This window comes from Poecilia mexicana, unplaced genomic scaffold (genome assembly GCF_051168715.1).
Source record: "Poecilia mexicana isolate PSO_F unplaced genomic scaffold, ASM5116871v1 scaffold_21, whole genome shotgun sequence".
Lineage (NCBI taxonomy): Eukaryota > Metazoa > Chordata > Actinopteri > Cyprinodontiformes > Poeciliidae > Poecilia > Poecilia mexicana.
In genome coordinates, this window is record NW_028263390.1 from 14,696,403 (window position 1) to 14,711,855 (window position 15,453).

Sequence of the window (15,453 nt, forward strand, 5' to 3'; positions counted from 1 at the left end):
TGTAGAAAACTTGTAGTCTGTATCTAAGAGTAGGACACAGCTTGAGTAACAAATTGGGTGTATTGGCGATATTTTTTGTTGTTGGGGGTGGTGGTATTGTTATCACACCTTTTAACATGTAGAAGACTAATTGTTCTCAGGACATTTATCTCAGCATTTTTGGAATATTTGTGCTATTCTCAGAGATGAAAAAAAAAAGAAAAAAAAATCTTGTCAGCACATTTTCCAACAGTGTTGCAAGTTTAACTTTGGTTATTTTTTACTTCATTATGTTAAATGGATGTGGATCCTTATTTCACATTAAAAATAGAGAACATGTGGCTCTGTGCTGCTCTTTCATTAAAGAGCAAACTCTACTTCAGCTAAGAAAAGTTATTTCTGTAAATGATTCCAGGTGGTCGAAGAGATAAAAACAATTAAAAGGGACTTTGAGTAGAAAATTGAAGAAACCCAAAGTAGTCTGGGGTCAAAATGAAAGCAATGAAATATTTAAAAATGTCCCCTTTACACTATATTTATTGTAGGATAATCTAAACCAGTAGATGATCCTACAACCAGAATGTTACAGGTCTTGTACAGAACCTAATCTAATGTAGTCTGGGTGTCAGCAATTAAATAAATATTGATATAAAAAGGGGGAAAATACAAATAAATTTGATATGAGGTTCCAGTTTATGTTTGTGCAGACCTGTGGTATTGCACTGCTTTTCTATATGACTCGATTTAAGGTTAGATGGGAAAAAAGAAAGAGAAATAAAATGTTATATTTAAAGAATGTGTCAATTTAATCATATGTGTTTTTATTTTGAATAACTATTTTTATTTAATATTAATACCTCATTTAAGAGATCTGTTTTGATAAAACAAGCAAAATTACAAGGTGGCTTAGGAAACCAAATAACAATAATTATCCGTTTTAGAATTTCAGTAAATCGCTAAATAATGACTTTACTTGTTTAAATATCTAGTTTTTGTTGTAGAATAATTCAATTCTAGTTTTAAGAATTACAGCATTAAAATGAACTGGGATGAAGTAGCCCAGGCGACTTGTTTTTGTGTTACAAGCGCGCGTTTAAAGCCGCATTTCTGGGTAAAAGTCCCTCTCTGGTTCCGATCATTAGACTCTTCCGTGTTTCCTGCCCACTTGCTTGATTTTTCTCACCCCTCCCCTAAGAAGCGCCACATGACCTGCCGAGTAGGAAGTGTCGAGCTAGCGGACATCAACAGCAGTAGAAGCAGCAGTCCTCGGAAGAGACGAGAAGGGAGCCGCGAAATTCCGATTTCACATTCTCGACGTTTCCGTGAAGATAACCTGCCTCTGTGTGAACCAGACCGAGCTGTAAATCGGCCGCAGTCATGTACGTAAAGGTGGTGTTTTTCGCCGCAGCTCTGGCGATGATTGGCGCCGCAGCCGCCGAAGGTAAGTTTCACGACCTCTTCACCGAGCACAGCTAGCGGCTAATTGCAGCCAGAAACCCCCCCGGCAAAAACAAGACTTTTTAAAACATCGTCCGTTCATATCTGCTTACTGCGACACCCGCTAGGTGTCTCGCTTCTTTAGTTTGATAGTTACCACATCAATGTTCTGGTTTATATAAATTATTTATCCAGTTTCTGGGAACTTACCAGTTTTATATCCACGTTGGCGAGAGGAAGTCGTGCTTCCAGAAAATGCTAGCGCTTTAGCTTGTTAATAAGCACTGCGACCTGGAATTACACTGGTATTGTGTAACGATCAGTGCGATGTTTGTGTCATAATGTTAATTATCTGATAACACGGTTATGGATTGTAAAAATATAATCGGAAGCAGACATGATGATTTGAGAATCCGGAAGAGGTTGTCGTAGTACAGTCACACTTTAAACAAACCATGTTTACCTTTTTCGATTTTCACAAATATTTAAAAAAGTTTAGAAAGGCTACTATGTTCAAGTCGATCTACCTTTCCCCAAATTTCCAATTTTCAAAAGCTTCATAAACGCACCAGTCCAAGTTTGACTAGTTTAATATTGAGGTTTGTGTAGAACCTGATCTAGGATGATGTAAGCGCACTGAAATTATAGTTTTATCCATTTACGCAATAATTATGAAGTTTTCAAAGATAAAACTTGTGTTTTAAACAATTATTTATTTTAGGATAATCCAGTCTTAATCTGACCAAACAAAGGATTGTGAGATTTGTATGGAACTGCGTTTATGGTAGGCTAGGGGGAAAAAAAGGCAATTTTTTGGGCCTAGCCTTCCATAAACGCCTTCCCCTAATACAAATGTGTTGGCCTTCCCCTAACACAATTTAAACAAATGTTAAATATTTTTAGGATGTTATTGATTATTATGAGATAATCCAGGCCAGGTCTGACTAGTCTGTAAGATTTATGCTGTAAGGCATATTTAATCAGTTGACACATTTCTATAAGACTTTTATATATAAAATTCAGTGCATTTACAACATTTTTTCATAGGTAAATATGTCTTTGACAAATTATTTGTTGCATTGCCTTTCTATGACACTCCGCATTTATTTTAAGTTCATTTCTTGCTGTCTGTGTTAATGCTACAAAGATGTAGATAAAAATCTATATCTTAGAAGTCATTCATGTTCAAATAACCATAACTAAGCTGCATTTCTGAATTCCTTCCAGATGGCTGTACCTCTATGACATGTGAAGTGTGTGTCAAAAACCCTCAATGCGCGTGGGCCAACTGCACAAGTAAGTGTCTCAGTATGTGGCAGGTTGTGGAACCAAGGAGCACAGGTTGGCCTTTGTGCCCTTAATTGTGCAGACAGCTGAACTTATTGGAAGTTGGATTCCTTGCCGTGGAGGAAGGGCTCATTTTGGCTTCTCAAAAAGCCCGAGCTAAACCATAGTCTTGTGTCGACACTGGCCAGCTCAGGGCCAGCGTTAAGCAGTAAATTATGGAAACAAGATAAGGCTGGAATGAATTAGGCAGATGATTGGAGGCCTGCTCACATTTGCGAGTTGGGGACTCAGAAAAAAAAAATAAAAAAAAAAAATAAAAATATATATATATCATGAGTGCATTGATGGCTTATGTAAAATTTTCACCTAAATTTTGCACAATTAATTTCTATCATTTATTTATTGTTATCTACAGGGCTGCCTGACTTGGAACAAATGACTTTAAAGGGACTTTAGTGTATGTGCAAGCTGAAAATAGCCCGATTCCAAATTCAAATTCTCTGTGCATCTTTAATAAATATTTCAATTGTTGAAATTGTTTCCTGCTAACCTGTCGATATTCAGCTAGCCAATGTTTTAATTCATCACCATTTTCCCACCAGATTTCCTTTGTATTCTCTGCGTTCTCTTTGGATTGAGGTTGAGCTCAGATCACATAAATTCTAATAAGGACTGCCTTGACCTTTTTTTTTTTTTCCCCTATCTTCCTGGATTTAATTGTAACTAAAACTTTTACAGCTTGTCTCATGTGAGTCAACATAAATGTAGCAAATATCAATATTCAAGATCTCTTACCACAAAAATACAGAAAGACATCAACATGTTTCCAAATTGACCAATGAATGAACTCTTTACTTTTGCAACCACAAGTTAACTGCGAATAACAAGTTGGATTTCCCCAAAACATCAGTTCCCTCTAAATGAGATTTACAATTTCTGCAGTATAAAAATTGTAGGTAGCAATGTGGTTGCAGTGACTTTTTAAAGCATGTTTCACAGTCTTCTGGCTGTTGTGGTTATTTCAGTTACGCCTCATTCAGTTAGATGCTTGCCGAAGGAAATGTGGATGATAAATTGTCTCCAGAGTCAACCAACGGTTATTTGGTTAAAACGTTTCCTCTTACGATTTGGGGATTTTCTTTTTAACTCAACGGCTCAGCTTCTTGTTTTTTCCAAAATATTGCATAATCTTTTTTTGACTATGGAGGTTTTTTTCTTTTCTTTTGTGAGTAAGTCAAGAGATCTTGTTAAACGCGCCTTTTGGAAGGCTTCAAAGTTCAGTTTGACATGATGCACGCCTCTAGTCATTTTGAAGATGAAGAAAACAGCAGAGGAAGTGAGTGAAGGGATGTGTGGCAGGAAGCAGGCAATATTCCCAAGCAGGTTAAATGAAAGGAAGGAGAAGATAATGACACAAGTCTGAGGAAAGTGTGCTGAGAGGATAAAAGATCTGCTTTACGATTGTCAATTACTGGATTGAGCTTTTGGCTGTAGCTCAAGACGCAAAATATCTGGTAAATCACACTTGAATATCGGAATATTGGATCTCAGGAATTTGTTAGAAGCAGCTCCAGGAAACTTGAACAATCCAAATTCCCTCAACAGACCCGCAAGCCGCAGGTGTTTAAACCGTCACGATAGCCGACCTGTTTGACAACCTCATGTATTTGCGGCTTTGATTCTTTCCCGGGCTAGACTATATTGAGATTTCGCGACACCGCGCCCTCCACCTGCTTTGACAATGACTGTTAAAAAGGTTCTCTGATAATGCATTGCTGAGTGATTCATCCAGAGGTTCAGCAGGACAGGTAGAACAACACGTGTCTGCCTCCTTTTCGGGGCGCTGCAAGACTAGATGGTTCGGTTTTTGTTGTTTTAGCCAAGGGAGAAGCTTGACCCGGTTTACTGTTACATTTTGTGCTCAGTAGGAAATGGCAGCTTGCCACCCACAAAAACGATAACTTTGAAACAATTACACCAGCGTGGATTCAGTCAGTATTTAGTCTGTACAATTGTGGTATCGAAACAAGACTTTTAAACACATTTTTCTTGCGTTTTATATAAAGTAAAGCCTCGTTGTTTTCTTTCGAAAGAATGACCCTGAAAATCCAGCACGTGTGCCTGCTCGACATGAAGGAATCCTGAGAGGGATTTTCTCTGAAAATAAAACCCGACCATGTTCAGGAAGGGGTCACCCATTTGAAAATGAACAGAGCAGGCAGCTGGAACGCCAGCCGTGTCCACTAAGACGGCTGCTCTGTAATGAGGGGTATCCGCACGCTGCGGGCAGCGACTCAGCGCCACATTATCACCAGGTTTACTTTTGGTTTTAGGGATTTTCTGTAAACAAGCACTCTCTGCACCAAGAACATGTTTCCCTGCTGTCTCCGGCTTTAACGCTCCCAAAGCTTACACGTGTACATTGTGAGCGCTCAGGAGCTTTAAGTGCAGACTGTGACGGAGCCTGCTGGGAGCGCTGACTCTCAGGACCACGAGGCTGTTCAGCACACTGATAATAATGTCACCATCTTGGCAAAGTGTGGGAGTGGGTCCTACCTTTTGCAGCTGCATGTGACATAACATCCTTCTGACCTACACGGAGAAGGAAAAACATACACAGACTACAGTATCAGGTTACATAAAAGTTGTAGGGGGGGAAAAAAGTCTATTATACTTTTTTTTTTTTTTAATCAAATTTACATGCACATCTCAATAGATTAGAATATCAACAAAAACATAATTTATTTGGTAAAATAAAACTTATTTCATCCACAGGGATATATTTAAAGTGTTTTATTTCTGTTGGTTAGGATATTTATTCTATTTTTTAACTTGCTGCTAACAAAAACTAAGAGTTGTTGAGAATAAATAATTCTGTGTTTTCCTTCGCTCTCTTTTAGCTGGTTGCTAAGCTAAAGCTAAGCTGAACCTAAAGGAAATCACATGTTAGGAAATGTAAATGAGAGCGGGGGTATGGGATGGCACACTAGGTAACGCCCACTTTGGGGCGTAGCTCAGAGAGACAAAGGGAATGGGAGCCTCTTCTGGGATGCCATTTTGACTGTTGGCTCAGAATGGACCAGCTGTATTTTGGTATTAATAAATGGAATTCATGAATTCAACTCACTGACTCTTCTGCAAGCTCATACATCAAGGATTCAGCATGGAGAACAGGTCATTCTCCACAGAGTATTGCCTAAAAATGTGTGTCATACACATCACAATAAGTGTAATTGCTAATAAGCTGGCAGTTCACTTTACAAGTTTATTGATGGAAAGTTGAGTGGAAGGAAAAAATCTCTGAAGAAGTTGCATAAATTGTAAAGTTGAGGTTTTCAGAGTCGATTCCTCGAGTGTTTTTTAGGGTGGAGGCAGTGTTTCGGGCCTTGTACACACGTAGCACAGTTGTTATCTCTGCCACATCATTAAAAATAAAAAAACAAAGAAATCATACATATGGGACTGGCTTCAGAAAAGTTTTTGTCCACATGAATCTGCACAAATACGCCACTGAGCATTGTATTGAACATGCTAAGCGGATAAGTCCAAAATTTACTTCAATCTGAAAATATTAGAAAACGATATTGGAAAAATTAAAGTCCCAGACTCTGGAGGAGGAGGGTAGTTTTAGAAGCCCAGAGTGAGGTTTGCATTAATTGATGATTTGGGGGAGCCATGTCATTCCCCGGTGTTGTTGGTTCACTATGTCATCTCAGCCTTCAAACAGGCAATCTTCGAGCACTTCCTGCTTCCCGCTGCTGATGAGCTTTATGCAAATGCTGATTTAATTTTCCTCAACGCCTCACCGGAGCCACAGTTTGATCACCTCCGTGCCGTGCCGCATTAATGATTACGTTCATGCAAAATGAGGCCCAACCAAGTACTGAGTACATTAACCGAAAAGCTCGTGGACATTATTTTCACCAACATATCTGTATCACAAATGCATTTAAATCTTTTATTTAAGTGCTTTTGAGAAAATTAGTTTTAACTAGCTATAAGGCATATTCACAAAATCAGTAGAACTAAAGTGTTTGTGTACGTCACTGTGTGTGATTCATCTACATGCGTTTTTCTTTTTGCATCAAATGACTAAAATACATGAACTTTTCAGTGTTATTCTAACATTTGAATGTACCTTCTTTTTTTTATTAATGTAAATCACTGCTGGCAAAGTCTAAAGCTACATTTTTGTTGTAGATTTTTCCTCCTTTCTAGTTTTCTTTTCTGACCAGTTAGAGAAATGCTGCTAAATCATGTTATTCAGCGGGGCAATTAGTTTGAAAACGTGTCAGAGAAAAGCTGCAGAGTGGCAGCGCTGTGCTTTATGACAGCCGCTGACGTCTAAGTGAATAGCTACCGAATGCCTCGCATAACTGAACCAACAGCAAAGTGGCAAACTCTCAAAAGACTCCTGCTGCATCATGAGCTCCACAAACTGATAATTACACCTCAAAAGCTGTTTGGGAGTTACTTGTTTTTTAAAACTTTGTGCCTGATTAATGTATAATCTGCTGCAGAGCGGTGGAAAATCTCATACAGGCTAAAGCTAGTGAGGCTGAAAACTTACTTTGGCAAACCTGGTGTTTTTTTTTTTTTTAATATAATTTATGGGAGTCCATCTGGAATGGTTTGATCGCCCTTAAAGAGACCTGTTCCGTTCTCTGTGCATTTCAGATTCATAACATCTCCACAGGTTTTAAGTAAAACACATTAAGGAGCGTTTCTGTTCTGCATTGAACGTCTCTGCAATCAGATTTAACAGCTGATGTATGTTTAATTAGAAATATTTCTTCCACTCCTAAAGCATTGAATGAAGCCTATCGAAAGCAGTCCATCGCACAAAGGAGCTATAGTGTTAAAACAACAACGCAACCCGCTTCCTGTATGAAGCATTCGTCCTGACAACCACATGGATGTCACTGTGACATTTCTCACCTACGTCAAACATTTTTATTAATTTTTTTCCCCAGTTGAATCACACCTCAACATGGTAAAGCACATTTCTGCAGCAGCAGCTCATCAGCTTAAGCTTGGGTTTCTTTAATCAAAATGTAGTAATTATAAAGTTTGAGGATTTTTTTTTTATGTCTGGAAAACATCTTATGTAATTGTTTGCTTTTGTTTCATGGTTAAACTTTAACAACAACTGTTACGCGTAGATAGGACAATAAATGGGTGTGGAGGGGAATGCATAGTCACAAAATTATTGCTATCACAATCACTTATTGTCTTTCTTTTCTCCACCATGACCAAAGCCAGGAACGTGTCGAAAATCAGTGAAAAATCAGAATTATTGTAGATTCTGGGTGTAAAACGGAGCATTTTTCTCTGTTGACCTTAATATGAAGCATAGCCAAGATCAGGCTTGACGACAGGGCAAAGTTCACCTTTCTCATGGTTAATAAATGATTAGACTGCACAATAATAAACAATGCACCTAAGTGATTATAACTAAATATTACACTCCCATTTTTTTCCTTTTTAATTTTACAGAAAAAAACGATACCAATATTTCCAGTGTGTTAATTTAACACTTGTAGACGCTACTTGCATTAAAATCCTGTCCTATCATTTATGGTAATGTTTCGCTGTTCGGCTCCTGTTTGGTAATGTGTGATAAAACTTGCTGCTCATATCCTGGGTGTCGAATGATAACAGAGTAGGTTTGGTATAAATGCGGCGAACAGGGTCACATTTGGCTCGGTAAAAGAAAATCCATGCCAAAAGCAGTTTCAGTGTTTGCGGTTGTCAATGAAGTCCTTGTTCCCCTGCGAAAGAAATGGCTGATGACCTCTAGTCTGTGCTTGTGAGGAACTTGTACGTCTAGCAAAAAAGAGAAAAAATAAATAGGTAGGGGTATGTTTTGGAGCAGGGGCAAATCTAAAACATCCAAATGCTTTCCATGGGCAGTGCATGTGCAGATGAGACCTTGTTCACTTACATTAGACTATCAAATTCAGAATTAGATATAAGCACAAAACCAGTGTATTTAAAACAACAACAACAACAACAACAACAAAAAACAAGCTAGTTACACAACTGGAGTTTTTTTTTGTGGCATATTTAATCTTTTAATGAAAGACACGCAGAGTAGCAGTAATCTATGTAAATGATCATAGCTCAGTTTTTTTTTTAACTATAATTGGATTCCTAAAATGTTCATTTCTACCATTTGAAAATAAAGAAGTATCAAGAGCTCTTTGCTAAAACTAAATGTCAGCTATAGGGCACAGTAATGAGGTGGCCCGATGGGGCAGGCAGGATAGAGAGGGTTCATCCTCCCTCTGCAGGAAGCGGAAGTAGGATGTAGGTCTGTGTGAGCAGCTGATCCTACCTTCCTGTAGGGAGGAGGCGAGAACAGAGTGGCTCGCCTGCGTATCAAGCTGTGCGCCCTGATTCAGCGTGGTGCTGCTTTCTATAAACATGCTTCTGTATATTTGTGAATCACTTCCATCTTGGACCATTAGTTGGAAGAATTTGTTATGTACTCTGATGTTTGGCAAATTTATGATGTTTTTGTAAATCCTGAAGACTTAAATTGCTGATTTTTTTTTTATTTTTTTATTATTATTATTATTATTAGCTTCTCCAGCGAATGTTTCCTGTGTCAGTGTTACCCTGGTGGATAAAGGCAACTGCAGCAACGCAACCTGTTCAAGTAAGTTTGACTGCATATTAGAGCTAAATGAATAACAGTTGTATTCTTCTGGCATTAACATAACATTTTAGACCCAAGAGAATCAGCAGACACTTATTGTTTTTTACAAATGATGTATTTCTTCATGATTAGACTCTTATTTTTCTGTAGATTCTTGATGGGTCTAATTATTGTCTTACTAAAATATTAATTAATGGTCAGTCAGGGCTATTTGGGTGTTTTTCCTCTTGTCTGTTGTCTATAATCCAGATGTTTTGGTGTTTTGTCTGGCTTTCTTTTGTATGTTGTGTGCTGGTTGGTTCTTTGTCCAGCTCCTACTCCTACACCCTCGGCTGCACCTACTTCCAAACATTCATCTGTTGCCCCCACCACCCATACGACAGGTAACCACTGCCTAATACCCGAGCTCTATCTAGTCTGTGGAGTCCATTTTTCTCTGGTTTTATTAACAGACGTTTTCTGTTTTTTTTGTGTTATCAGAAGTATTTTATCAGGCTTAGGGTAGTAAGGTCCCACATCCACTTAAAGAAAAGTGCAATAGATATACAATGCCATCTCAGTCATTAAGTGGTGATTTATTTAGTTAAAACTGCTTTAAGCTGGATTTAAACTGGTTTTGCTGATGTTTTGATCTAGGATTCCAATTTGTGATTTCTCTTAAATACAGTATAAAATGTTATAAGAACAACCCTAAAATATTTTAGCTAGCTTTGTAACATTACTGCACTGTGTTACAAAAGTAGCTGTAAAGTAGGGTTTTACTGTTATTTTAAAGACTAGGTGATATTATGTATTCGCTCAGCGATGTTCAGCGGTTAGTTCATGGCCCACCAGACAGAATGGAAAGGTAGAACGAAACCTGCGGAAATCTATCGCTGCCTATACAAGCGAATTATTTGGGAGGGTAGAAGCTAAATATAAATTGTACCTTCAATAGTAGCAGAATGTAGCTTTTATTAAGCGGATACTTATAATCTGTCCTTTAAATATCAAATTCTTTATCCGATTGCCCTCACTTTTAAATATGTTTAAGTTAAAGTGCACAAACCTGCTTTATTCTAGAAACTGTAAGTCAATGAAACACGAGGGAGCTTTTGCTGTGAGGTAGAGGCCAGAAGTGACTCTTAAAAGGAGAGCGAGGTGTGAAGCACATGCTTGACACCTTCAGCTCTTCAACAGTTTAACATTCACTCTTCTCTGCCGCTTTTGTGGTTGTGAGTGAAACTGTGAATCCTGTGAGGTGGAGAGTAACCGACGTCGATTTTTATCTTGAATAAATGCTCGATAGCTTATATATATATATATATAGCTTATGTGCTTAAACGTGCCAAATGAACAGTTTTGCAAGAATTACGGTTGTTTATATTTGTTAAGGGTTTGTTCTTGCTGTGACCCCATTTCAGTGAATTCAACGACGGTAACCGTGACGCCGACTCACCGTGGCAACAGCTCCACCACTACAACTCCAGCCTCCACCTTGGGTAGGTCTGACATTTACAATAGCAGGCGTCTCGGTGGTCTTGTAGCTCACTTTAGCATACAGAAAGGTTTCTAATTTTTTATTCCTCACGCCTCTGGATGATTTTTTTTATTTATTTATTGTTTTTTTTTTTTTTTTTTACCCACCTGGGGCGTTTCATCCTGCCTCTTGATTTACAGCATTTTTTTTTAATCTACTCAGTCAACTTGTAAAGCAATGAGGTTATGTGACTCCTATAAATTATAGGAAGTGACTCATTCTTATTTTAGTTTGATCAGGGCCATAATTTCATATTTAATAAAAGCTGACGGGCCCAAAGAGTGAATCAGAACCACTGTGAATGGAAATTGGAGTTGAATATTGAGAAAATATAATATTAAAAGGGCTGCATGAAAACACATTGTATAGGTATTTAAGAACAAAAATGTGGGCTTAATACCTAAATGTTATTTTTAGGAGCTGCTTTTAATCTGAGAAGACTCATCTAGACTTTTATTCTAATTTATTGAATATGCCAGCATTTCCACATGTGTTTTAAAAAGTTGTCTTTTGACATTGAGCTCCGTCTTTGAGGTTTTCCCCCTCATTTTTAACTCCCTTCATTGCGTCTTTATTAGTTTCAAGTCAGGAATGTTGCTGGAAACTTTGAAACATTCGTATTTCTTCCATTTAGAAGAAACATTTTGGCCAAATTTAAAAACTTGCCTTAAACTTAAGTTTGCCAGAGATGTTAAATGATTGTTGCCAAAGCACAGCACCCTGTGATACTCCACACGACAAACTTGATCTAGTCCAGCCTTGTGCTGTTGTCTGGCTCCCTACAGCAGGTTCTAAGTTTCTGTGAAATAAATTTGTCATGTATAAAATAATAAGACTGAAGCCATCTGAATATCAGGAGTAGTGTTTTATTCCTCAGTGCCATAATGAGATCTTACTTGGTTCATCATGAAATCTGGGGGGGAAAAAAATGAACGAAAGACAAAAAATCTTTGAAAATTATTTTTGGAAGATTTTTGACTTCTTAAAGCTAAAACTTAAGGAAATCAAAATAAATGGAGCTCCGTTTATACATTTTATTTTTTTTTAAATACCACATTTTCTTTTATGTTCCCTTCAAAGCACCGAATACCACAACGGTGGCCCCCCACAAGAACTCGACGTTTGACGCCGCGAGCTTCATCGGTGGAATAGTGCTCGTCCTGGGCCTTCAGGCCGTCATCTTCTTCCTCTACAAGTTCTGCAAATCCAAAGACCGTAACTACCACACCCTCTGAAGCGGCCGCACTTTAGGATCCAAGCCGTCCTCACCGATTTCGATCCCTCAGCACACACTCATAGGGGGGGTGGACTCAAACAGCGTTTCCATACAGTTTTTTTTTTTTTGTCCTGTTTCTTTTTCTTTAAATGTTTAGACCTGCATGACTGAACGAGTCATTTCATTTCAAAGTGAATCTCCTCCAACATGCATTTAGGTCTGAAGCATGTAGATTACATAAGCAAGCAGCTACCCCCACCTCCATCGTGCCATTAGTCATCCTGCATAGAGCGTTTTCCAGCGAATTGAGTGGGCTTGAGTTATTTACAGCCCCTCTTCTTATGCCTTCCCCAATTAAATGCACCACATGAGAGAAAAACAATTAGCCATGTATACGGAGTAGCTTTTTCCTGCTGAGGCTTGAATATCTATATTATAATTTTTTTTATTTTTTTTTTACCTGATTTGGAAACACTGTTTGAGCTCGTGTTAAATGTGGCAACAGATGATTAAGGATTGCTTTTAGCTTGTGAAATGTTTTTCTCCCTCCACACATCTGATCCATCAGGGAGAAAAAAAAAAGTGACAATTAATCATCTGACGTCAAACAGGAGGAAAATAAGTCTTATTTGAGTGTGGAGTGTTTCTGCTGTTCGGTTCCCACCCCCCACCCCACCTTTTGGAAACCTCTCTCCCAGTACAAGATGTTTAAAAATGTCAAACGCCAACTGCCAGAAGAGCAGCCCGCCGCAATAAATAATGTATAGAGCTAATTTCAGAACCACGAATCTCCCGTATCTTTTCCTTTTCTGATCGTTAAAACCCCGCAGGTGACTCGTCCTTGTCGTTTGCTTTGGTGTTTAAACCGGGTCAAAGTGAATTATTTTTAGAATATTTTCAAATTATTTAGTTTTACTGTGCAGAAGAGGACGAGGTGTGGCGCGCGCCTTTCTTGATGTGGACAGTGAAGTGCCTTTGATGTCCAGTGTGAGTGAAAGCAAGTAAAGGGTTTATATATATTTTTTTTTTTTGTTTTCTCTTTTTATTTCCATATTGTGAGAAGTAACAGTATCGCTGCGCTGATATTGCTTAGAGCTGTAATGTCCCAGCTGGACTGAAGAGCCTTTTGTTGTTGAAGAAAACAGGATTTGTTTCTTTTTTTTGTCCTTGAAGGGCCGCCGTTTGGTTCGTAGGTGCGGCAGAAAGATCAAATGCGGCAGGACGACTGCAAGATCACGCTACTACAGACTTTTGGAGTGAATAATTTAAACAGAGTTTCCTTCCACTTTGCTACATCATGGTTCAAATCCAAGTGAGCTGGCAGGAAAATATTTTGATATAGGCGAACGAGCATGATGGTGTGTACTTTATACAAAAAGATTGTGAAAATATTGGACTTTATCTTTCAAGATGAGTGTCTAGAAGAGACAAAAAAAGGTAGACCTGGTTAAGGATTTCACTTCTATTTAATCGATTTGTAGTGTAAAGTTCAGAATATCAGCCGAGTGGCCATGTTGGAGCCTAGTCTTCTTACTAGCTAGCTGCTAACTTCTTTTTTTCCTTTGGATTTCTCAGCTTTTGTCCAACCTGTAAATATCCACGTCCCGTTTCTGTCCTGCTGAAAGAGAAGCAAAATGTTGGTCGGAGCGTTTAGCTTTGCGGTGGCTCTACTAATTTTGTATAAATGGCTTTCTTCCGCCCCGGTTAATGCATGCTGGATGCTGTTCTCATTGCATATGCAACTAGTACCTTAGACACATTCAAAAACCACTTGATTATTTGTGATGAGTCCATATGCTAATGGAAGGATGCCTTGAAACCGTGTACATGAAGCCAAAGCCCTCAGTTTTTGGCATGTTTTGTAACCCTATTTTTTTTTGTTTTTTTTTCCTCCCTTTTTTTTTTTTGGTAAATGGTTTCAGGTTTAGCTCACAAATAAAATCAGAGGCTTGTTTGAAATATTTCCAATTATGACCACACAGCAGTTAATGAATGCAGATGTTTGTTTTATGCTTGTATATTTTGAGGTTGCATGGTCTCTCTTTTGCTTTAACGTCACGAGCCGGCAACGTTCCCAGCGCTGCTGCGCCGCTTCGGTCTCCCTCTCTGCTGCATGCCGAGTCCATTTGCACAAGTGAAGAGAAATATTTTCGAGTGCCGCTGAGCACGCTCCGCTTTCTGCGAACGGCACGTCGACGTCCCGACGTGCCCGCGTCTCGAGCAAAAGTGCCTTATTCAGTTATCATCCATTTCCATCTGTTGTGAAACGAGATGTCACGGTGACTCGAACGTCAGCCCGACTCGTCACTTTAAGGCTCCTGTGAAGTGCTCTCCCGTGTTCTGCGTACGTTTGTTGCTCTCAGCCTTAATCTTTCCGATCAAGTCCCACAGAGCTGATGCAAGGTGACAAGCTGTTCAGGCAACACGCGTAGGCTACTTTCTGTTTCGGTGTAAGCTTAAACGCTGCTTTTGTCAGGATGGAGAAACGTCAAGTAAGTCGTATATTTCGGCTGAAGCAGTGTGGCTGTAGCCTGAACAGCTTCTCGGCAGCTATTTGTGATGAAACACAGTGGTGAAGTAACCACAGACGGGCCTGGTGTTCTCTATTTCAACATGCCCTCCACCCCTTTACACGATGACTTGAACTCCACTTCAGTTGTAACCTGCTGACGTTTTCTGTCGTGAAGGATTTCAAAGTGCGACACATTAAGATTCATCTGATCACAATTCAGTTTTCAACCAGGCAGTGTTGGCCTTCTTTGCCTTGTCGCTTTATTGCTAATTGCACACACACATTGTAGCGCTGTGTCTTTCACTGTCCATTTGTCTTGTTGGTACAACTTCTGGCTTTTCTCTCTCACCACTCTTAACACAGAAACGTATATAGCCATATGTAGACACTGAACGGTGCCACAATGCCTCCCCTTGAATGGTCTTTGCTTCTTTTTGTGCCACCCAACTTTTTTTTTTGTGCCTCTGTTGTGTTTTTGTTTTTTTTTGTTTTTGGGGTTTTTATTTTTGGCCTTGTTTTCTGGTGTTGCCTTTAGTTTTACAATGTTAAACCAATAAAGTTTGAATATCGTTAAACAAATCTCTGCGTTTACTCTTCATATGAAACCTGTGAGTGTGTGTGTGTGTGTGTGTGTGTGTGTAGTTTACCTAAGTGGGACAAGGATGCATTCACTGTTGTGGTTACAGCTGCCCTGATGATGAAAGGTGTCGTATCAAGTTCTACTGATTCTTTGTCTTTAGTGCAACTTAATACTGACCCAACAGATTCGCCGGGAGCAGAGGAAGTGAGTCTGCAATATTCTGCGCTGTGGAAAAGTTGTTTGCATCCTGCTTTTCTTTACG

General features: G+C 38.9%; 1 protein-coding gene across 2 annotated transcripts; it reads left to right on the forward strand.

The window, feature by feature from the left end:
- Positions 1-1,176: 1,176 nt before the first annotated feature.
- cd164 (CD164 molecule, sialomucin) lies at positions 1,177-15,190 on the forward strand. 2 transcript variants are annotated; one of them, XM_014993925.2, is made up of 6 exons: positions 1,178-1,420; positions 2,644-2,712; positions 9,290-9,364; positions 9,676-9,747; positions 10,768-10,845; positions 11,964-15,190. In XM_014993925.2, the coding sequence occupies exons 1-6, from the start codon at positions 1,357-1,359 to the stop codon at positions 12,116-12,118; spliced, it is 513 nt and encodes a 170-aa protein (XP_014849411.2). In that variant the 5' UTR covers positions 1,178-1,356; the 3' UTR covers positions 12,119-15,190. The 2 variants fall into 2 exon arrangements, with proteins under 2 accessions (XP_014849413.1, XP_014849411.2); XM_014993927.2 differs by lacking the exon at positions 9,676-9,747 and having other exon boundaries at positions 1,177-1,420.
- The last annotated feature ends 263 nt before the right edge of the window (positions 15,191-15,453 follow it).

Coding starts and splice junctions, on each gene's coding strand:
- cd164 (XM_014993925.2), top strand. CDS start 1,357: ATGTACGTAAAGGTGGTGTTTTTCGCCGCAGCTCTGGCGATGATTGGC. Junction 2,713..9,289: donor CGCGTGGGCCAACTGCACAA/GTAAGTGTCTCA, acceptor TATTATTATTAG/CTTCTCCAGCGAATGTTTCC. Junction 10,846..11,963: donor AACTCCAGCCTCCACCTTGG/GTAGGTCTGACA, acceptor TTCCCTTCAAAG/CACCGAATACCACAACGGTG.